Source organism: Anas acuta, chromosome 5 (genome assembly GCF_963932015.1).
Source record: "Anas acuta chromosome 5, bAnaAcu1.1, whole genome shotgun sequence".
NCBI lineage: Eukaryota > Metazoa > Chordata > Aves > Anseriformes > Anatidae > Anas > Anas acuta.
The window spans coordinates 6,626,955-6,649,293 of NC_088983.1; the positions used below are offsets into that span (position 1 = coordinate 6,626,955).

Sequence of the window (22,339 nt, forward strand, 5' to 3'; positions counted from 1 at the left end):
CATCTCTGGGGTTTAGGCACCATCCTTCCTGCACAGGTGGTTTGCTTTTAAATCCTTTTGTCTCACCTCTTTTGCATGAGAATGGAAGGGCTGGGGGGGATCAGCTTCCCATGCAAATAGTGTCAAACAGCAGAGGATAGAGGTTTCTGCCTTTTATGTTTATTGCCCTTATCCCTTTTCTCATGACCACAGGGTGCTTTCAGGGGACCGTCCCCCAGGCGATGCTGTTTCCAGCACTGTCCCTGTTAGTCTGATCGTTATATGGATTTGCTTTCTGTGTGGCTCTGCTGACAGTTGCTGAGGCACAGAGCCCGCGTGCGCTGTTCCAAAAATAGTGAGACACGAGAAGTTGGCGGAGGGACGTGACTTTCTGTAACAAGCGTCCTTCAGAGATAATAGCTAGCAGGGTGCTGCTGAAGCCAGGAGGGATTCCAGGGCAGCTAATCATTGAACTGGTACCATTTTATTTTATGAGGGCATGCAGCTTTCTGCCCCCTTTACAAGCTGTGGGCTGATGTCATGCTTGAGACAGGAGGGGAAGGTTTCTCTTCATCACCTCTGGTTCCTGGAGTGCTGAAACAGTTCTTCCAGGGTCAACATGGGCATTGTGCCACAGGTGTTTAGGGAGATGAGCCTGCATTTCACCTCCTGTAAGTGTTCAAGATAATCTGAAACCTTTGACGGGGGCATATTTATGTGGGAGCCTGCCAGCCACCTGCAGAAGTGGTGGGACTGAGCAAAGGCAGCTGGCTGACTGCTCCCCCATCCGCTGGGCCGCAGGAGAGGACTGGCTGTGCTCGCATGTCCAGGGGAATCCCTTGGTCCTGATCCTCCAGGGGTCTCCAGGACCATCCTGGTTCCCCATCAGCTGCTCCACACCATCACAAAGTGAGCAGAGCACGGGGCAGCCCCAGGACAGTAGTGGAGGTGTGGAAGTAAGGGACTCTAGAAAGTGAGCAGCAGCCTTCCTGGGTCTGGTGAGGTGAAAAAGCATCCTGACACAGGCCTCGGAGCGTGCTAGTGGGAGATGGGGAAATGCTGAGGCCTCTTTGATGTGCTGTTTTAAAGGGCGCTGCAGGGCAGCCCCTTGGGAGCAGAGAGGAGAGCTTTGATCATCTCCCAGGCTCTAGCCCCCAGCCTTCCCCCGGTGGCACGGCAGGAGGTACGATTTGCTCTGTGCATACACCTGACAGCCAAGTGCGTCTCTGTGGTGCTTTCCTGCAAGCTTGCTGGGCCTTTTCCCCCTTTCCTTCAGCATCCAGACCGGTGCTAGCCCCAGGCTGCCGTGCTGGAACACCAGCGTGTGCTTCAGTTTCATTGCTGGCAGCCCAAATCCAATCCCTCCTGTGTGTCACGGAATAAAGGCACATCGCTCAAAACCAGGCTTTCTTGTGGTCATGTTTTTTTTTTGTAGGCAGAGTGGTTTGGGCTTCAGGAGGTGAAACAAGATCAGGCTGACATTTCTGATTTTCTCTGCGAACTTCGCTGGGTGTCCACACTTCCCCTGCACACCGAGGTGATAGGAGCTGAAGTGAAAATGCGACCTGAAGTGTTAGCTACATTCATCTTAGCGCTGTTGGAGCCTCTTAGTGTAACTTTCCTGCCCTAGTTGCTGAGGGACTCGGGCTACTTGTGTTTTTATGAAGCTAAGAAAACGTCTGTCTCTGTCTGCACTGCCTTCTGAGAGAGATTGAACCTGGTAGGCAAAGCTATCGAGATCAGCGCAAGGGTAACAAAAGGACGTGTTGCACATGGTTAGCCGCAGTAAATGGAAGCAATATTTTTCTTTGGCCTTAAAATCTAGGAAGTTGTGGCATAAAAAGGGCTGAAATGAAACCAACTCTCAAACAGGGTGACCGGCCAAGTGCCAGTTAGTTGTGAGGAAGGGAGGGGAAGCCAGCAAAAGGCAGAGATGAGCTAACGAGCTGAGGCTCGACCCAGCAGTGCCTTAGGTTTAAATCTCTTTGAACCCGAGTTGCTTTCCAGGCAGTGTGTCAGGTGAGAGGGTGGATCCACAAAGCCTTTGTTTGGCAGCTCAGATTTTCCTGCAGACCTTTAGCTGAGCTTTCAGAGGTCTCTAGCTTTCCCCAAGTGCAATCTGAGGCCAGGAGATGTTGCAAGTAGTGGGGATTTTTGAAAAACAGGCCAGAGCTGCCTCGGGTTGATCAATCCAAACTGGGAACAGCAATTCCAGCAGCTTGTTCTGAACTGGGAGATGTAAAAACAGCCTGAGCTTTGCAGAGCTGCCCTCTTCTGAGACCCTGGGATGTTAGCAGCTAGCTGAGGGGTGCAGATGTCCTATAAAACTTTGATTAATGAGTGATGTGTACAGCTTGATACATTCTAGTTCCTGATTCCTAAGTTCAGCCAGCCCTTTGGCTTTTGATCTTTCAGGTGGGAAGGAGTGTTTGTGTAATTTTCTATGCCGTTTAATAAGGTCTGGAGGGGAAGATTTTATTTCTTCTTTCATTCTGTTTTGTATTTTACTTTTAGGAGATTTTGTTTTAGTGGCCAAGGCAGCACTTTTTTTTTTTTTTTTCCCTTTTTGAATTGTGATTACGTAGGTTTTTGGTTATTTTTTGTATGTAATTTAGCTGGTTGATGTAGTGCCTGCGATTTTGGGCTCTTTGTTTTGCTTCTAGTGAAAGAGATACAAATGAAGAAGAACGGTTAAAAATTGTCCATTTGCATTTATGTTGACTGAAGGTTTCTGGCCATAAAATTAGCCAATCCCACTGTGATTTAGACCATCTTGAGGGGAGGGGATGGGGAGGGCAGCTACACATTTGGTTCACTTGCAGATCTCCAGGGCTGTGTTGTCGCAGACAGATGATCACATTTGACCTTGCATTACAAAATCTCTTCAGCCTGTGAGTTTGAAGTTTCAGCCCAGCAGTGAGGAAGAAGACACGGGCTAAAGTCTGAAGGATGCAGCTGGATTCAGGACTTTTTTTTTGGAGCAGGTGGGGACCCGTGGCTGCCGTCGGCTTGGCCTGGGCTGTGGCTGTCGTTGTGCAGCTCTTCTGGAATTAGCAGAGCATTAATGCTGCGCTGTGCACGCATGCACACGCGGGGCAGCCTTTACCCCGAGGGACCCCAGAGAGTTTATTTATGCAAATGGCAAGAGCCAATTTGTTGCTCCCCAGGCGATGTTTGTGTGCCTGGCTGCCGCTGCGGAGGGAAGGCAGCGTTGTGCCCACTGTCAGCGGCGTGGCAGAGCACAGCAGTGAGAGATAACTGCTCTGTTCTGCAGTTGTGACGATGACAGCAGCAGTTCCTTGCTGAAAGAGCCCGAAATGGGGGAAGAAACCCGTGCTTCTCACAAGTGCCTTCGCTCACTCCAATGCAGCTGAGCTGTGAGGAAGCGCAGCATGCAGCTTACCCCACCTCTCAGTCCGAATTTCATGGCACCTCCTGCCTGCAAAAAGAAAATAAAAATAAAAAGCAGTGGAAGGATGAAAGCAACCTTCCCCTTCTCAGCCCTTTGGATGTGTCACGGCACACCACGATCTCTCCCATCTCGATAGCCCCGGGGCTGTACGGTGCCATCCGCTACATGCTCCCTTGCCATGGTCTGATTTCTCCTGGGCATAAGTGGTTGTTGGGGCTGGCACGTGCCTCGGAAGCCACTGAAGCAGAGAGAGAAAATGGCCAAGAGAGCACTGACGGTCAGCCAGCAGGCTGCTGTGATGTCTGCTGCCTTCCACTGCCTTGTCTGTTTGGGGTCTGGGGTGGCAGAGCAGTGGCAGGAGCCGGTGGCAGTCGTCGCTGTGACCGTGTGTAAGAAGCGTATCTAATGCCTACAGATAATTCCAGCTGAGCGAGCACGACATGGAGCTGTTTCTTCTCTTCTGCTTCATGTAGCTACACTGATTTGAAATCAAAGGACCGAGTCTTTGCCCGGCATCGGCGTCTTGCTCCATCACAGCCCAAGCGCTGCTTCGACACCACGCGGCCATTCAGGGCTGAGCTCGTTTGGGCTCCTTCAGCTCCCGTGTGAGGGTTGCTCCAGCACCTCCTTTGTGGTGAGCCCTTTCTGAAGGTGCCTGTGATCCTCTCCGGCTTGGAAACGCTTCCAAGGGTAACTCAACCCACCTGAGCAGCCCGTCCTGCTGCAAACCACGTAGCTGGGAGCGGCGGGCGGCCCGCGGGGACGCTGCGCTGCCCCGGCCGAAGGGCTGGGCGCGGAGGGAAGGCGCAGAGCGGCGTCCGAGCGTGGTTGTTGGTTTGGTTGTGTTACTCCTGCGAGGGTAAATATTGGGAAACAAACCTGCTTATTATTCCTCCTCCGGGTCCAGCGCCTTGACCCAGATACGGGATGGTCACTGGCACTGCTGGCAGAGCTGGACGTGTGGCTTGTCTCAGGACATCCGAGGGCAGATGGCTTTGTGTGGGGGTTGTGGACCACAAAGGGAGAAAGGGAACATCGGGAGCGCTGAGGGAGCCTGCCAGCTCTTGTAATTATCTTGTAAGAATTTGCTTGCAAGCTCCCTAAGCCCTGCTACTCGTTTTTGGAAGCAATAAACTTTTGCTGTGTAGCAGTGACACAGCTGTTCCTGTACGGAGATAATTTTGCAAGCCTGCTTTCCGCTCTGCAGAGCTTAAACTGCCAAAACAGTGAAAAATGACTGTTTTCTTGGGGAAACCCTTTGGCTTCAGTGAACTCAGATCAAGCCCAAAGCTGATTTTCTAAGGAGTTGTGTGCATGAATTGCTTCCAAAAGGATGAAGTGCAAGCATAGCAGAATTCCAGAGCCAGACGAATTTTTTTGAAAAGCCGGACCATTTCTCTAAACCACATTGGACCAGGTCTCATCTCAAGATGCTGCCTTCGGCAGCAGTGGTCAGCTACAGATGAGGCTTCTGTAAAATTCCTCCACCAACGCCTCTCTTGAGAGAATTCCTCTCCATCTTCCATGCTGTCCGTGGCACAGCAGCCTCGTTATTTTCTTCTCTGTCTGCACATAGGAAATACGTCTCTTCCCCTCCTTCTCCCTCCACACTTCTTGAACTGGGGTGATGGTGCTGCCCTGCCACATTTACGCGGTGTGAAGGGAGGTGAGGCTCTCACCCTGGTTGTTTTCAGAGATCTTTGGTGTGACACTGGTCTCATGTGGCTTACACATGGGCATCGGCTCTGACTCTTAGCTGGAAATGGGTAGAAACTTGCCTTTGCGCTGGCCTTTTTTGGGTATGGGGAGGGAAGGGATGGTCTCTTAGTTAAACCTGGATTTCCCCCTGCTGTGGTGCTGAGGAGGAAAGGTATGAGGAGTCAAAACAGCTTCCTAGTGGAGCTGGTGAGGACAAAGGGCTAAATCCGTGCTTGAACCGGAGCTTGGTGAGTGCTTGTGTTTGGTAGGGGTGGTAATAACTACCTGGACTGGTCTCAGGACATAGTGTGTGCTTCTAGGGGCCCCTGCCCTGCTAGCAGGCAAACAGACACGGCAAACTCACATTTAAACAAACAAAAAAAAATAACAAACAAACAAACAAACAAGACAAACAACTGCTTGTCTCTCACTGCAATTGTCAGGGCTGATCTTGAGATGTAGGCCAGCCCTGAAATGGGCCCACCTGATACCATGGACGTTGTGTTTCCTCCCAGTGTTTCTTTATTTGCAGTAACAATTGTTCTGTGGCTTTATTCGCCTCGATCCCAGTGCAGAAATGGTGCAATGTGATTTCCTCATGCGGCCGCCGCTGCTGCAGAGGCTTTGGCGTCACCGTTTCCTGTTGACTCAAATGCTCTTTCTTACTTTGCTAACGTCAAGAGGAGATAGTAAATCAGGGAAAACTCGTGAGCAATGCAAAACAGAAAACAGTCGTGAGGATTGCAGCACTGAGCCCTGGCCAAGGCGCTCCAGCTTTCTCCTCCTCCTGATTCCCACTGAGGAGTCCCCAAAAAGGGGGCTCACGACTCCACCTGGCAATTGAGGGTGTACCCGAGGGAGGAGCTGCAGTGAACCAATGTGAATCAGAGCCAAGCTGAGCCTCCTCTCCCCCGTGTTCACAGCACCTGGCCTCAGGAAAGGCAGGGAGAGTCAAACCCTCAAGTATCCGAACTATCTACTATTTTAAGGTTTCCCTTTCCTGACCCCTTTTTAAGCTATTTATCCGCTCTTATTCTGCGTGCTGCAAATTGCCTTTTTTTTTTTTTTCTCCCCCATAAAATACCACTGTTTATTTTACTTATCAACAATTCCTGGAAGAGTGTTTGGTCTGTGCAGCTTGGCAAGCTGATGACCTTTTAAGAGGGAAAATGGCAGATCTTGCTTGGATCCTAGATCCTGGTCCCCAAAGGATGCTCATTAGGGCTGAGATTTCTAATATTTGTTGCCAGGTATGTAGGAGGCCAGTGCACAAATGCTGGCTTATGGACAAGATATAACCCATCCTGCCCTTTTCTTCAGCAAATACAAGGGGTTTCCGAGTGTTAGAAAACTGTGTAGATGATTAGCTGGACTTTAAAAAAGTAAAAATAAAAATTTGGGGTAATCAAAAGTCCTGTTAGGCCTAAATGGGAGAGCTTCAGTAATTAAATAATCCATATTTACATTTGACTTGTGCAATGAGACCACAGGTGGAGGAGAAATACCTGCTGCACCTGTGAGCACCATGTAACACAGGCAAAGCTACTCACTCAGGTTTGCAGTTAGTCTGAAGCAAGAGCTCTTTGTACCAAAAAGCTGCTAATTCCGATGCCAGTCGTATATAAATTTCATGCTAGACTGTTTCAGCTCTCACCTGAACGCCTGAGGAGGAAGCACCTTCCTTTAAGCACTGCAGTACCTGCAGGTCTGTCCAGAAGTCTGAGGTAGGCCCCAGAGTTTTGCCAGCACCAGAGCAGCAGGACCTGCATGTTTTGAGAGAGGAAGGGTTAACTTTGTTTCCCTGAAGCCTAACTTTAAGGAGAGAGTAGAAAATCAATGTTCCTAACCATATGCATGTTTATACAAGAATATATCTGACATAAATACACACATACCTCGTCAGGTTGCTGGTGAGTTAAATTACTTCCTGTTGAAGACCTGGCAAAAGGGATTTTTTTTTTTAATTTTTTTTAAAGTGTGGGCTTGAAAAGATGCCTGAGCAAGCTGAGCTAGGTAAGCACGTGGTGTGTGGAGTGATCAGTGTGGAAGGAGGAGGGAAGAAATAACTGGAGGAAAGGCTGCAGAACAGGTAGGCACAGCACAGCCAGCTTCAGCCTCACCAACTGCAGCGAGATGTGGCAGTACAGATCTGCTGCGGGATGAAGATCCAAGGTCACCGCCGCCTTTGCATTTGTGCTGCTCTGAACCAGCCCGGGTGTTGTGGCTGCCCTAAGATAGGAGCAGAGCGAAACAATGAGGCAGTGTTGTCTGCGGGTTCTGGAAGTGGCACAGAGCACATGGCCTTGGTGCTGCACGCAGCTGCATTGTTCCTGCTGGGAAACACCTACCTGAGCTCTGCTGCCTCGGGAAGGAGCCCAAAATTGCTGTTGGGCTGAGCCCAGGGCAGTGACGAGAAATGATCTGACCTCTTCTGGCACGAGCAGTTTGCTGTCCTGCTCGTAGACGGAGAGGATGGAGAGGCTTCCTGGCTGCTTTTCTTTTCCCCTCTGCGTGCATCCCGGGCTGTTAATTCCAGCAGTCGCTGCAAGCTGGCTGCCTGCCAGCAAGAGGAGACTGGCAGTGCTTATCCTCTTAAATTTAGAGAGGGTTTTAAACGAGCTTGTAGGTGATTAATGTCAGACCTGGGAAGGGTTTTGGGGGGAGAGAAGGGCAAATTGTACCAGTAAAAGGCTGGCTGATCTCGAGTGAATCGTTTGCCTCTTCTCCAGCCTGTTCATTCCTGTTACTCAGAGTAAAACTGAAACGATCAATGCTGAATGTCCTGAAACAAGCACTCGGGGAAATTTTAAGAGTCTGAAACACTTCTAGGCTTTACTCTGGTGACAAATCGTTGTGTAACCATTCTCTCCCAGCTAAGGGGGCACCCCTTTGGCACAGTGCGCCTGCACCCGGACTGTCGAACACACAGAGTTTAAGCGAGCATCTCCCTGTCTGGAGACTTCTGCAAAAACCTGAACAAAGTGACTAAAGAAACCTCAGAGACCAGCAGCGGTGGTTAATGAGCTGAACATTATTGAACCAGTTGCTTTTCTGCCTGGTAGAGACTCCAGTTTATACTTTGTCCTTCTCAGTTCCTTCATCACACAAAGATCTGTAGGTTAATCAGAGCTGCCAGGAAAGGCAACATGTGAAGGCCTAAAAGCAGCTGCCGTGCAAGTGTACGGCAGGAAATCTCTGTAAGACAATGCACATTCCCTAGAAATAGTGTCGGGATGCCCCAGACACAGCGTTGTTGTTGCTCTTGTGCTGTCGTGGTGAAGCTGCAGCCTGGTTACGCACAGGGTGTTAGGAAACGTTTCCCCCCTGAAAGCTGCGATGTTTAGCAGGGAGTCAATGTTTTCTTTACAGCCTTCTCTTCTGACTGCTCAGCTCAGAGAGTGCTGCGGAAGGGGTATCACACGCTGCTGGATTTAGGCTAAGGACAGTTAAACAAACCCTCCAGATGCCAGTTAGTGATGAGCAGGCACCTGCTGATATGCCCAACCCACATGTACACAGGAGATCATTCCTGGGGGCAAAAGTCTGGGAGGTGGAGGGAGCGCATGGCAGTGGGGTATTATCAGATCTTCCTGGTATTGGCTTAATCTTTCCCGAAAAAATCAGGATTTTTTTATTTTTTGTCCCCCCAACATCTCACGGGTACTTAATCTGTCTTTATTTGGGAGCAAATGGTAAGGCTGACAGAGGATGTGATTAACGCTGTTCATATCTGTTGTGTTTGCGTGTGTGAAGGATCGCCTGTTCTTTGTGATGGAGTTCGTGAATGGCGGGGACTTGATGTTCCACATTCAGAAGTCGCGTCGCTTCGACGAAGATCGGGCCCGCTTCTATGCTGCCGAAATTATTTCAGCCCTTATGTTCCTCCATGAAAGAGGCATCATTTATCGGTGAGCTCTGCTTTCATTCATTCTCTTTGTCCGAACCCCACGGCTGGAGGTTTCTGCCTGAGTAAAGAGCTGTCACTTGCTGTCACCAGGACCAAGTTGTCAGCTGGATTAGCAGCACCTCCACGTTCCCACTGCACAATATCCGAGGTGCACCCGGCTTCCAGGAAGGAGTGAAACTTCTGGCTGCTCTCTTGTCTGCAGGGGGGGGTATTCCTATGACGTGTGCAGACACGTAGGAAACATCGCTTTCCTTCCGAGGCACGGGATGTTTGTGTTGGTGTCGGTTCCCATCGCCCTGTTACTTGGCTGCTCATCAGCCCAGCACTGCCCCTGCTCTGCCCTGCCAGGTGCCTGTGTTCAGCATGGGGCTGCCTGGCCGCAGGGTGTTTGCTGCTGAGCGACAGGAGCCTCCCCCATGCTGCTGCTGTGGGGCATGTATCAAAGTGATGATAAAGGGGCAGACATTCAGAGAAACCTTCCTAGATTTTCTGGGAGGTAAATACAAGCAGCTGTTGCCTTTGCTGCTCCATACCTTGTTATTTAAAGGCTAATCGGTGCTGGTTACGCCCAAGTGTGTTTGTTTCCCTGTATTAGCCATGGGACTATGCTTAAATCCTATTTATTCAACGTACCTATCCAATACCATTCAGCTCAGTTATTGTCTTTTCGTTCCTGCCATGATCCTACAGCAGGAGGTTTTCCTTCCTATCCACATCTGTGTTTGGCATCTTTGTGTTTGCACCGGGGTCGGAGCACCATTACCCCAGATCCCAAGGCTGTTCTCAGGAAATGTTTTCCTGAGAACATGTAGCTCCCTGCTTTTGTCCTCCCCCTGTGCCCAGGAGGGCAATTTTGTTATATTTTTTCCTTTCTGTGTTGCCAAACCAAGGCATGGACCAGCCAGCGTGGATCAGCCAGCCTGTCTGCCCTGGGGAGGCCTTCCTGAGCAAGATGACCGCTTGACCAGCACCTCCTGTGTAAGGCAGGGGCAGAGCCAGACCTGTTCTGGAGTGGCACAGGAGCCTAGAGCAAGGAGATGCCTGTTCTGAGACAGTCTAGTTAAAGGTTTCTTTCTGACACGCTTTGCATAATGCCCCTGGCATCCTCTTGCCCAGAACACTGGAAGAAGGAGCAGTCAGTTGTTTGATTTGGGCACTGCTACCTGGGCTCTGTCAGCAAAGCAGCTGTATTTGGGGATGGGCTGCCGTGGCCCTGCTCAGTCCTACTTGTGGCACTCAGCACAGCACAGAATAATGCCACCTCTGATTTCTGTGCTTGGTACAGTTGTACAGCAGCACCCGCAGCTGGGTCTGGGGTGGGAGCAGTTCCAGTGCCAGCCAGTCTCAAATGCCATTTGATTTTGGGCTTTGAACAGTTCAGCCCAGGTGATGCTGTTTAGCAGGGTGTTTTCAGATAAATCAGATAAACCTGGGTTTTGATACGCTGCAGACAGAACAGCTGAGGGCTAAGCTGGTGAAAGGGCCAGGGGTTGTGCGGAGGGTGATCTCCTGTCTGATGGTGAGACTGTGAGATTAATCAAGGAACTGCAACTTCTTCTTCTCTTCCTAGCTTGAGTTCCATAAGAAACAGATGGTCAGGTGAAGATAGAGAATGTTAAATTATTTTTAAGTATGAAATCATGTGATATATGTGGCACAGTAATATAGAGGGGTATCACCGTAATATTCTCCAGGTTCTGACAGTACGAATATTACCAGTGATGTATATCCCATATGTATTGAGCTTCTAAAGCACAGTGTTTGTCTGCTCAGAATAGCAAATCTACTGATTCTACAGCTGGATTTCAGTCCGGTTCTTCCCTCGTGAATAATGCCAGCTGCTGAAGAGAGACCCTGCCAGATAATTACGCAAATGACATTATCCTCAAAATAGTGACATCCAGTAGTTATTGTCAATCATTCAACAGCAAAACTGTGCCTGCACATAATGTAATGCCACTTCGCTTCCAGCTTTTCCTGTACCCTTCAGCCTGCTGCCTGTCACAGGGCAGGAGTAATCGATCCCTCTGGGGCTTGGCACTCTTCAAGCGCTGCTGTAATCCATGATGGAAACTGGAGGAGTAATTGAAAAGCTGCTCGGACAACTGCACGGGCTTTGATCTTGGTAGGAGACTGGTTGAGCCATGGAGTCAGGTCAGTTCAGCTGCAGTGGGTAGATGTAGCCAGTGAGGGATTTGTTCATGTTTATTTTATTTATTTCTTTATTTTAATCACCAGGGAGACACCATTCTGGAAAGTCTGAGGGAAGAGAGCTGCTGGTTGTAGCTGTATTAAGCTGAGGTTGCTTATGCTGGGTCACAGACACCAGGCTTTGCAGAGGTGTGTGAAAGTGGGCAGATGGGAAGGAAATACTGGCAAAGTTCATGTAAGAGGGTTGATGATTTTATTTTCAGAATCTGGGGTGCTTTCATAGGAAGCTGGGAGGAGTGGGGAGAGACACCACGAAAAGCCTGACCAGAAAGCGTTTTGCCCGGAGCTGTTCAATGAGCCTCTTCTGGATTCCCGGGGTCAGTGGAGTAACTCAGTAGCCTAGAAATACCCTGTGTCATCTGTTTTTCTTCTGGGCTGGCCTTTCATATAACAATCCTGTATATCCCTACCCCCCACCCCTCCAAGATTAAGCAATTGAGGAGACAGCCTGCATTTACCAACACAATGACTGTTCTCCTGGTACGTCACACTTTTGCAACACGTACCGCCAAAAGCTGGGTCTTCTCTCCTTTGAAAAGGCAGAGAAGCTTGGGAGAGAGCACTCAAAGTTCATCAAGAAGGAGCTGAAATGTGTCACTTCGGGCTGTGGTGGTAATGCTGATAACAAGGAACATGGGGTGTTTGCCGAGTCCTCCAGCCACATGTTCCCAATTTGAAATATCTATAGCTCTGTATTTCTGTATTTTTGCCACTGTGAGTCTATGCCCATGGAATGGGGTTCCTGGGGCAGGTGGTGTTGTTTGGACGTGGCTGTCTAACATCTCAGTCAGTCCTGGTGCTGGACTGGTGCTCTTACAGGCTGATTTGATTTTCATGATGCCATTGATGTAATTCTCAGTGGTCGCCCTTCACTTCAGTGAAAGTCTGCTTTTTGTTCCTAAGCCTTGCCCAGAAAAGAAGTCCTATAAATGAGTGTGTGCATATTTGTGTTTGGTTTTATTTTTTTAGTGAGCTTTTAGTTTCACGGTGCTTTGGGTGTGTTTTTTTTTTTTTTCTTCTCATTTCCAGCACTGCAAAAGAGAGATGGCTTTCTGGCCTTAACAAGGAAACATTTCTGGCTTGCCCTAAGCTGAGGTTTAGCTGTCATCTCAGCAGTGCCTATTTATAGTTGCTTCCTGAAAAAAAACACGTTGACAAGTATAGTGTGGGTCCACATCCTATCATAGAAGGAACAAAGCTAGAATGAAAGCAGACATGAAAATGAGCTTTTCAACATACCAAATCACAGCATACTCTACACCCCTAACCACAGAAGGGTAGGACAAGGACATACTTAGGATCAGCTCATGAGGTACGCTGCCAGGAAAAGGTTAGGTGATAATCAAAGCTATTGTAGATAAAATCTTTGCTCGCAGGGCACTCTTCTTGCACGGCTTCTTTCATTAAGGATGCTTCTGAAGGAAAACAGCGCGCTGGGTCCTACTGCAGGTTGGTAGGTTTGTTTGTGATTTTTATGTAAAGCCTCCATGACCTATTTTTCTTCAGGCAGCTCTTCCCGACTTTCACTTTTCAGTTGAGCAGTTCCCAGGCTGTGGGAAGCATATTTTGGCTTCTGTGCATGCCAGGAACAAAACAAAACAGCATTCACAGCTGAGCAGTATGAGACTGCACCGTGGCTTACATGGAGCAAATGAGCTGGTCTACTCGCAGTCTCTAAAAACAAAGAGATGGTAAATAATTATGAGGCTTTATAATTTTCCTTCCAGGTAGCAGGATGTAAGGATGGCTGATCTGCCCTACTGCCCTCCAGTTCAAACCTTGTGGAGGGTGATGTACAGCTTTGTTGGTGGCTCTGTCCACTTGCCAAGGTCACCTAGAAGGTGTCCCTGAATCACACCTGCGTACTGAAGACAGATTTAAATGTTTTCTTAATCTGGGTTGTCTTGAGGGAGGGGGTAAGGGGTAGGGGTTTGCCCTGCAGACATTTTAGATGTCAGAAAGGTAGCAGCCTTTTGCAGCAACGTAGAGCAATCAACCCAACCTGCTGGCATGGTCTTGGTTTTTATGGTGAACTTTCTGCCTCTGCAAGTGTATTTGCTTGGGAAGATGAAGGGCAATGAAACAGCTGCTTTTTGGAATGTCTCCACTGCCCACGGAAGTGACAGAGGACATGGTGATGTACCCGAACTAGCCTTGGGTCAGCAGTTACCTGGGAGCAGAAGCAGTGTCACATGTGCACATCAGGGCTGGTTTTGCCAGGGGTTGGATAGCAAAGCTGTGTGGCCCAGCTCACCTCTCAGCACAGCACGACAGGTAAATCTTTAAGGGTACAGGCAGCGTGGCTGGTTAAAAGCCAGAAGCACTAAAAGGCTGGGCTAGAAAGCTTGGGGAAGGACTGCTTTTTTGGATGAAAACCCCATTTTAATTCTGAGGGCTCATGCTAGTTAGCTGATTCCATTGCCATTATGACTGGTTTCTGTTGTGAGCGGCCTGTCTAGAGATCCTTGGGGTCTGCTTGTGCTCTGTCAGGCCTCTGAGCATGGGATGGTGTGCGTGGAGTCCCTGTGCTCCGGTGTGGCACCAGGAGCTGAGATAAAGGCAGCAAAGCATTCAGTAGGTCCACTGACTTGACAGTGTTTAATAGCTCGCATGGTCCCTTTGGAAGGCAAAAGGTAATTACACAGCTACCCAAATAAGAAAGTGGTCTTGGAGCTGAACGCTAGCTCTTGGGGAAAGTATGATAGGCTCGTTAATGGCAAGTGTTTACTTTCTCGTGTGTTATCTGCAAGCATCGCCTTCCTGTGTGTGGTGCTCTTTACAACAGGGAAAAGCTCCTTCTCCTCTGAGATCTGCAGAGATTGCTGGATGCCGGCCAGGTGTCTGAAATCATCACCTTCCTTAGCGCAGGAGGCCCGTCAGGTCTGCAGCTGTATGTCTCATGGCTGCTGGCTTTTATAGGCAATGAGGTTTTTTTTTTTGCAACAGGTTAATTCACTGCCAATTCAAACAGCGAGCCTGTGACATTTGGAGGAAGGTTTACATAAGCCTTTTAAGGAGACCAGTTTTGCTGGAAAGGCTCTTATTAACTGAAACAACACTAAAGTTTCTTTCAGCAAAATCAATTAAAAATTACATGCTGAAAACAGAAGCTGGATGCCTTTCCTAATTACACAGAGCCACTGCTAACAGAGCAGCTCTTATTAGCGTGCTGTTTGCTTTTTCCATGGGTCGAGACATTGTAGACATAGGATCCCTCATGTTCTCTCCCTGATTCTTTTTTTTTTTTTGCAGCCGGCGATTTTGTTTATTCTCATCTCACGTTGCCCTTTTTCACATCTGGAGGCAGATCTGGTTTCTCCTGAAGCCAGGAGGTTTTCCCCAGGGACAGAACTTGGCAGCTGGGCTGGGGCTGCCGCTGATAGCAGCAAGGCAAAGCGGTGGGCTGGGGGTTCCTGCTGCTTTGCTTAGCTGCTGGGCAGAGCTTTGCTTTCCTAGCAAGTCAAGGTAAATCTTTGTTCCAGGAGGTATTTTAAAGCTGGATAACTCTTCTGAAAACTATCGGGTGAATACGCTACGTTAGATGCACCTGGAGGTAGTCTTTGCTGTGTTTGCTGCCTCCCTCCTCCCCACCCTGGTTTGGGATAACCTCAGCTGTGGGATCTGGTCCCTGCTGCTTTGAGACCTCGATGGGATCCTGGGTTTGGTGCTTTCCTGAATCGGGGCCAGGACTGGAGTAGATACATGGAAGCAAGACCAAAAAAAAAAGGGGGGGGGGGGGGAGAGAGTTGGATCAGCATGAGAGAAGCAGAAAGAATGAAATATAAGCTGATTTTATGGTGAACAAGTGAAGCAAATCGGCTAAAAGCTGCAAATTGGCACGGAGCAGCATACCAGCAGCCCAGTCCCTACAGCAACTGCTTACTGTAGAAGAGAAAATTTCATGCTGGAGTCCCTGAAAGTGCTTCATTCAGCTTTAGAGAATATAACGGAATGTCTCGCAGGGTGGGGAGCGAGGTAATGTCTGCAGCTATCTTATGTGAGAGTCAACAGCTCTGTAGGTTGATTTGTGCTTATCGGGGGTACCTCCCCGATGTAATTTCTCACTAAACTGTGGCTGTTGCATGCTTGCGAGCTGAGCTCTCGAATGCAGTGTTTAAAGTGTTGTTTCTCTGCACTTGATCAAATGGAAAGGGCAGAGACAAAAACCAGCCTTTCACGTTTCCATGTCATGTTTAATCAGTCACCGTGCCGGACGGTTCAGTCCTGATTTACAGTTATGCTTACGAAGATCAGTCCTGTTTTGAGATCCACATATCAGATCTCTGTGCCCCATTGACTCCACTGTATATAGTCTGTGAACTTTAATGCAACTTTCCACATGACTAAGGGCTGCTGAATAGCCTACAGAACTTTTTGGCTCTGCTAGTGTCTACTTTTCCTTTATGCTTATTTAAAGGGATTGATTTGAAACCTGCAAGCCCTGCACATGATGAGTTTGTATAAATCATTAAAAACAGAGCTCCAAGGGGCCTCAAGAGTTTTTCTGGTTCATCCAGCTGCCTCGGGGCTGGATAACCTCTGCCTAAATGCCTGGCCCTGGTACTTCTACTCTTGTTCTCCTTTGGTGTAGTTTTACTTTTGTGTGTAATAACTTCATGCTTTGCTCTTACAGACATGGACTCACTTACAGAGTGCTTGATACGAGAGCTTGGGGCTTCTTGGTAACTCTGGTAGCAGCAAAAATGAGCAATATTACTCATCTGTGGCAGGGATAAGCAATTAGACATGAATTGCATTTCGATATTTTTGGTGACTACTGCATCCTTATGAAGGCATTTCACAATTAGAAAGCTTACAGATACAATATAATCGCTGTGCGTAATGATTACAGCTGAGTTCTTAAATGAAGAAGCCCAGAATTAGACTAAATTTTTTGGGACCCAAAGTACTTGGGAATATTTAGGTTCGAACTTCTGAAAATAAGAAATGATTTTATCTACAAATACTGCTTTTCTTGCTTTCTCTATTCCTGTCTGAAGGAGTGAAGGGCATGAGAGAGAGAAAAAGTAAAAATGAAAATATTTTAATTTTAAGAAGTCATGTAAAATTTATTTTTAAAAACTGGCCTGAAATATTATTACAGCCTTTTTTTGTATCCAGAACTGCTCACCTAACTTTTAATTTGTTCTCTGATACCAAAGGCACTCAGGCTAATAATTTTAAGCACCCGATTTTGAAATTTTATGCTCTGAGATCTCCAGAACCGCCCAGCATTAGTCCAGTCATTTTGTTGATCTTTGCACCCACCTGCATCCCAGGAATAACATTGAATCGAGGAAGCTTTCAGTGTTAATGTCAGAGAATATGACCCATGAGTTAGCATTCGGGAGGCTGATATTTATAGCTGAGGAAAAGGTCCCTGTCAACCTTAATAAATGTTCCGTACAATGTTTTTAAAACAAAGATTATGCCGGCGAAATGCTGTTGCATCTGCTCCCTCTGACTTGCTGAAATGGAAGATTTCTTGCAACATGACATGTTGCAGTGGGTGAAGCTGCGAGAGATGTTAGAGTGACAATGAGCAAATCGGTGTTGTTGACATACTTGGCCTGCAGCAACTGCCATCGCTTTCCAGGCAGAATTTGACTTATTCTCAGTTGATGACAAGATCGGCTGCTGACGTTTCCTTGGTCAGTAATCCCAGTGCCTGGATTTTGTTCTTTGTGCCGGTGAGCATGTAGATGCACCATTTTTATGGAAACGGGCATTTTGTAAAGTCACCCCGCAGCTTTTATTATCAGTGGAGCAATTGAATCATCTTGCCTTTAGATTCTAGTTCAAAGTCATCAGCTGTCTGTAATGAGTGCATCAATAAAATAGAAATAATTACGGTAGAAAATTTCAGATGTGATATTGTAGCACTGCAGTAATTGCTGCCAGTTTTGCATTCTGAATTTCTGTGGAAGAAAATTCTAATTTTTTTACTTTTATTCCAGAAAAAAAAAAAAAAAGGAATGAAAATTTCCAACTGTGCAGTAAGTCTACAAACTGGAAACTCCAGGTGCTGAGCTGCTCTGCTTTCTTAGCAGTGTTATCTCTCACCATGGCCTGAGCTTCCCTAAGCCCCTCAGGAAGCAGCAGCAGGCAGTATCACTGCGTGGTGGTTGTCGGATGGAGTTGTCAGCTTGGCCTTGCCGTGAAACAAGGAGCTCATCTCATGTCCGTGGTGCCCTGGGTAGGACAGTGAGCACAGCTTTGCTTCTGCCCTCTTCATGCCAGCTGTAGCTAGCTGCTGGCACAGGCCGGGAAGCAAATTGCAAAGCTTGTTCCCATGGAGCAAGGGGAAAGCATTGCTCATCATTTGGCCTCTGAGTCATAACACCTTTGCTGTTAATGGGATTGAGATCCTCCCGTTTATGAGGCTGTGCCTAAAGGCACAATTTAGTCTCAGAATTGTATTACCCAATTATTATTCCACTAAAGCTAGTGGAGATATTCCAGCTGACAACAATGGGAACAGGAGCAAGCCTTCAAGTCTCAACTCTATCCATACATACTGTATACAGAGCGTGATACATTCATAACCGCAGAGATACTCCACGCTCTGATCTGATTTCTTTTGAATCAATTAAAGTTTCAGAAGCGTGATTTATTATTAACATCTCGAGCAGCTTTCACAAATCTCTCGGCAGCACAGGAATAGTGGAGAAGTGCTCCTGAATCGAGAAGATTACTTCCAGCTAGGAGAGTTTATTTTCTAGCTAGATCTCAAATCCAGGAGTACTGTCGTGCCAAAGTTCTTCGAATTGGGATGCGAATGTTAGCATCTGAACCAGCAGAGCAGCGAGGGAACGTGGGACACTGCGAGGTGTCCCAGCTCCTGGATCCGTGCTGTTTTGGGGCAGGCAGCAGCATCGTGGTGCTTTGTTGAAGTGTGTTGTGGCTTCGTGTGTTGTGGAGGACACCAAAGGGGGCTGGAGGACAGGATGGGTGCGAAAGCAGGGACAGCAGCACGGGGAAATTGTCATGTGTAAAGGCGAAAGAGGTGGTAAGAAGCTGTTCCTTCAAACTTCATCATCTTCCAGACAAGGCCGGGTGTGATGGCACTGTGCAGCCGCAGCACATTTCAGCGGGCAGGCTCCATGGGACACGTGGCAGAGGTTGAGCCAGTGCGTGGCATTTAGCAAGCGGGCTTCAGGTTTTCTCCTCCCCTCTCTGGATCTGGTTACGTTCCTTTGACATTTACCTGAGTAGGAAAACGGGATAAGCACCGAGCAAGGACCTGTATCCTCATTGACTTGTGCCTAAAAGCTGAATGGTTGTGCTTTGTATTGCAGTTTGGCAGTATCTCGGGAATTCTTACATGGTTATCAGAGTTGTGGGGATTTTAACACAATCACATCAACTTAATTTAGCCTTTGCCATTCTCTGCATGTTCTCTTAATTTTTTTCCTCTTGCTGTATAACCATTCTCCCTCACTGGAGCTTGCCATTTCAGTATTTCTTGTATCAGCGGTTCAAAGCCCCGGTGCCCAGGCAGCAGCACTGCAGCCAAACTTTCTGCATTCAGCCTCTGCTGTGGGACGGGAGCACAGATCTTGGCAGTGGGCTACTGCTTCCTGCGGCTCTGCCCAGCCTCGACACAAACGAGGAAGCCAAGGAGCTGCAGTGCCTCTGGCCAGCTGGCCGTGCTCCCAAACAGGCAGCCCACCCGCCGTGGAGGTCGGAGCTCTGCCTGGCTGCTCTGCCCCAATTTCAGCAACCTGGGGCATGGAGCAAGGGCTGCTCCTGCTGCTTCTGCTCCATGGGGACTTGTCGGGGCCAGGGAGAAGCCCACAGGAGGGCTGCAGCAGCTCTCCATCTCCCTTGTTTGAGGAACAAATCGATCATGCAGATGGAGCCAGCAGTGGATAGCTTTACAGCATGTGGCCCAGCTCTCCTTTGTGTCCTTCCTTCCACACCGTGCTCTGAAGGGCCCAAAGTGGAGCAGCTGATGTTGGTTCAAGGCAGCCTCACGCCTCGAGCTGCAGGGTTAAAGGCAGGGCTGTGGTGGCCGACTGCTGGCAGCCGGTCTGCTGGTGGCAGGGCTGGGACCTGATCAGTGTAACTCGCAGCTGATCTCACCAGGTCTTCAGGATCCCTGGAAAAGGCCTTTATAGCACCACATTTGCTAAATAGATGGCTTTTAGCTGCGAACGAGCCACTTGAAACGCATTTTCCTGTCAGTTTTCAGGAAGGTGATACCTACCTGTGCTTCTCGATGGAAATCGTGATGGTTTGGAGAGGAGCCAGAGCAAAGTGAGGCTGGCTTTTGAACCTCGGAAAGCACAAAATATCTGCAGTTTGAGTGGGCAAAAGTCTGATTCATGGCTGGAAAGTCTCAGCGTTTTTTCCCCTTGCACTCTTTTAATCTAGTGAAATTGCTCAGCTCGCTGATAGCCCAAATTGGTGACTAACCTGACAGCGATAGCCCCAGAGAGAAGAGAGAGATTTTGTGCGATATAAATAATGGAAAACTGTCTTCAGGCCTGCCCTATTTACTGCACCGCAGCCTTCCCACTCACAGCAGCCTTCGGAGTGCTTCAGGATGGATGGCGTCCCCCAGGCTGCTGGGCAGTCGGGTGAAGCTCCTGCTGGAGCTTTTTGGGGCTGCTTCCCAGCACCAGCTGGTGGCAGCTCTAAAGTGACCTGATCCAGGAGGCAAAACAACAAATTGCAACCATTGCTGTGAACCAGTAAGCTGACGTTGGACGTGGGATGTGTGAAATGTGGGGGTGTCACAGGACAGCTTCTTTAGGCCTCGCTGGTACCTCTGCACCTGAGCGAAACGCAGCGTGGGTTAGTCAGGTATCTCCATCTTCTGTCAAGAACAGGTTAATTGAAGTCATTCTTTGACTGACAGAGCTTCCCCTGCTCTCTCCACATTCTTACAACCAGGCTTGTGGTGAAATTTTCCCTCTGGTGAAGTTCCTGCTGTGGCCTGGGGTGGTTCCAGCCGGTCTGTTGCTGGTGGGATGCACCCAGCTAGGAGATATTTGTCCCTTGATTGGGTTGCTTTATGGACGTGAGCACATCGTCCCTGCAGGTTCCCGATCCCCAGTTCCCTGAAGCCAACACCAGGTAGCGGGGACTTACGTAGTGGCTGGCATAACACAGGCATTGCTCACTTTTAGCCTTTTTTTTTTGGCCTACAATAGTAGGGCTGCTCACAGGATCGGCCAAGTGAGTGGCTGTGGCCCAGGTGCTGTTACATAAGGAAGAACTTCAACGTTAATTATGTGCCTTGGCTCTAGCATTAATTCTGTCACTCTGGGCACCAGATGTAGTCTCAGAAGTTTCAGCGTGGCTGCTGCAAACAAAAGTAAAACAAAACGAAAACCCCACACTTTATTTTGCAGGCATTGGGTTTAGTGCCTTCTGCTGGAGCATCCCCTCTTTTGGGACATTTTCCCTTCGTTTCCCGGCTGCTCAGAGGGGACAGCAGTTTTTTCCGATGGAAAAGGAAAACTTAAATGTTTTGCTTCACTCTCAGCCACCTTCCTCTGATGGTCCAGAGGAGGGATGGCCGGGCAAATAGGGCACACAGTTGGCTGTAGAGGCTGTCCATGGCAGAAGCGTGTGCCGAGCAAGAAGAGAGGTTTGTGTAGATCATGTTCCCACCCTAATAGCTTTCCCCCCCCATCCTCGTGCAACTGAAGTCATTAATGCTCGTTAAGCCAGGATGGAAACAAACCCAAACAACAACAGTCTACAGAATAATTTGGTCTCTCCAGACAGTTGTTTTTTTTCTCCAGTGAAGCAATTAGTCTCCTGTCATCCCCTTTTTAGCCAGGCTGCAAACAATGGGCTGGACAATAGCAATTCCCCTGGCAGGGCAGCCACCCGATCCGCCTCAGTTTATGGGAAAGGTGAGCCGCCTTTCCTCGCCTCTGTTTCCTTGCTGTCTGTTGGGAGGGATCCCTGGAGAAATTCCTCACCTCTCTGGCTGCCTCCGAAAGCCCTATTTTTGCGCAGCCCCTCCTGGTGAGTCACAGCCCTGGGTATAGGTCGGTGGCTTTTCCTCTCAGCCCACTGCAGGGTTAACCCTTCTGTGGTTCATCTGCGTACATAAGCCAGCCCACTCGCCGGCTGATGATGTGGATTGTGGGTGCTGGAAAATCGTGAAGTAATCTGTGGTTTGTACCAATGACAAGCCAATAGAGCACTCACGCGGCGGAGGGGGGGGGAGATTTTTCCAGTCTTGCTCATCTGTGTGGTACTTGATTCTAGGAACAGCTCACCCCGAGCGATGGGACAGCGCTGCAGAGTAGGAGAAGTCGTGAGATGATTAAATGCTTGGGAATTCGGCAAAAAGCAGGGCATTCGATGGAGAGCACAGGGGCCAGCTGAGGTCCTCTGGCAGCATCACGAGCCATGGCACAGCTTTGCCAGGGCGATCTGGGAAGTCTCTTGGTTCCCCTACCTGCTTGTGACACGAGTAAAGTGAAATGCTGTCCTCTGCCCACGCTGAGGGCTGCTGCTGTGCCATGCTCTTGCTGCTGGGGTTGGTTGCAGCACGTGGAGAGGCGCTGGATGCCCACGCTGTTGCTGCACCGTTACCAGTCCAGCACCCCAAAATCACCAATAGGACAGAGATGGGAAGGACAGGTTTGGGTAGGAAGGTAGCACAGCCATGCTGCTGGAGAAGAGGGCAGAGAAAAGTGGCTTACACCACCATGAAGAGTAACCTGGCTGTCCTTAGCTTATAAAAACCAACCCTGCTGCTACCTCAGCAGCTGGCAGTGCTACACCTCAACACGCTCCTTCAAAGATGCGGGAAGAGGCTGAGCCCGAATCCATGCTCTGCCTCATTTCTGCACATGGAGTAACAGCCACAGGTTTGCTAGTCAGGTGCCAGAAAAAGCTCCAGCTGCCCAGGGCGATCGAGGGCAATGAGGAGCTCTGCTGGGCTGGCTGCTGGCTTTAACAGCAAGCCACCGTGTGCTTGAGCAACGCGTCACCGGTGCTGGAGCTTGGTGGCTGTGGCCATCGGACTGTGGAGCACTTCACCTTGAGGTAGAAAGAAGAGATGGAGAAGTGCTCAGAGAAGAAAGCTGTCCAGCCTCATCTTTGGATGTGCAGCAGAAAGGTTTTGCCCGGTCCCCAATGCAGGCTGCCAGTGGCGCCAGGAG

General features: G+C 48.9%; 1 protein-coding gene and 1 long non-coding RNA gene across 4 annotated transcripts in view; one reads left to right on the plus strand and one right to left on the minus strand.

The window, feature by feature from the left end:
• PRKCH (protein kinase C eta) overlaps positions 1–22,339 on the plus strand; it is a 113,352-nt gene that overhangs the window by 60,098 nt on the left and 30,915 nt on the right. For both annotated transcript variants that reach the window (XM_068682487.1, XM_068682488.1), the window contains one exon: positions 8,843–8,997. In XM_068682487.1, the coding sequence (XP_068538588.1) occupies positions 8,843–8,997 (155 nt within the window). The remainder of the gene's footprint in view (positions 1–8,842; positions 8,998–22,339) is intronic.
• On the minus strand, positions 4,332–7,323 carry LOC137856785 (uncharacterized). 2 transcript variants are annotated; one of them, XR_011096790.1, is made up of 4 exons: positions 7,210–7,323; positions 6,985–7,027; positions 6,744–6,852; positions 4,332–5,759 (listed from the first exon to the last, which is right to left on the minus strand). It is a non-coding gene; the product is annotated as an uncharacterized lncRNA (long non-coding RNA). The 2 variants fall into 2 exon arrangements; XR_011096789.1 differs by having other exon boundaries at positions 6,985–7,298.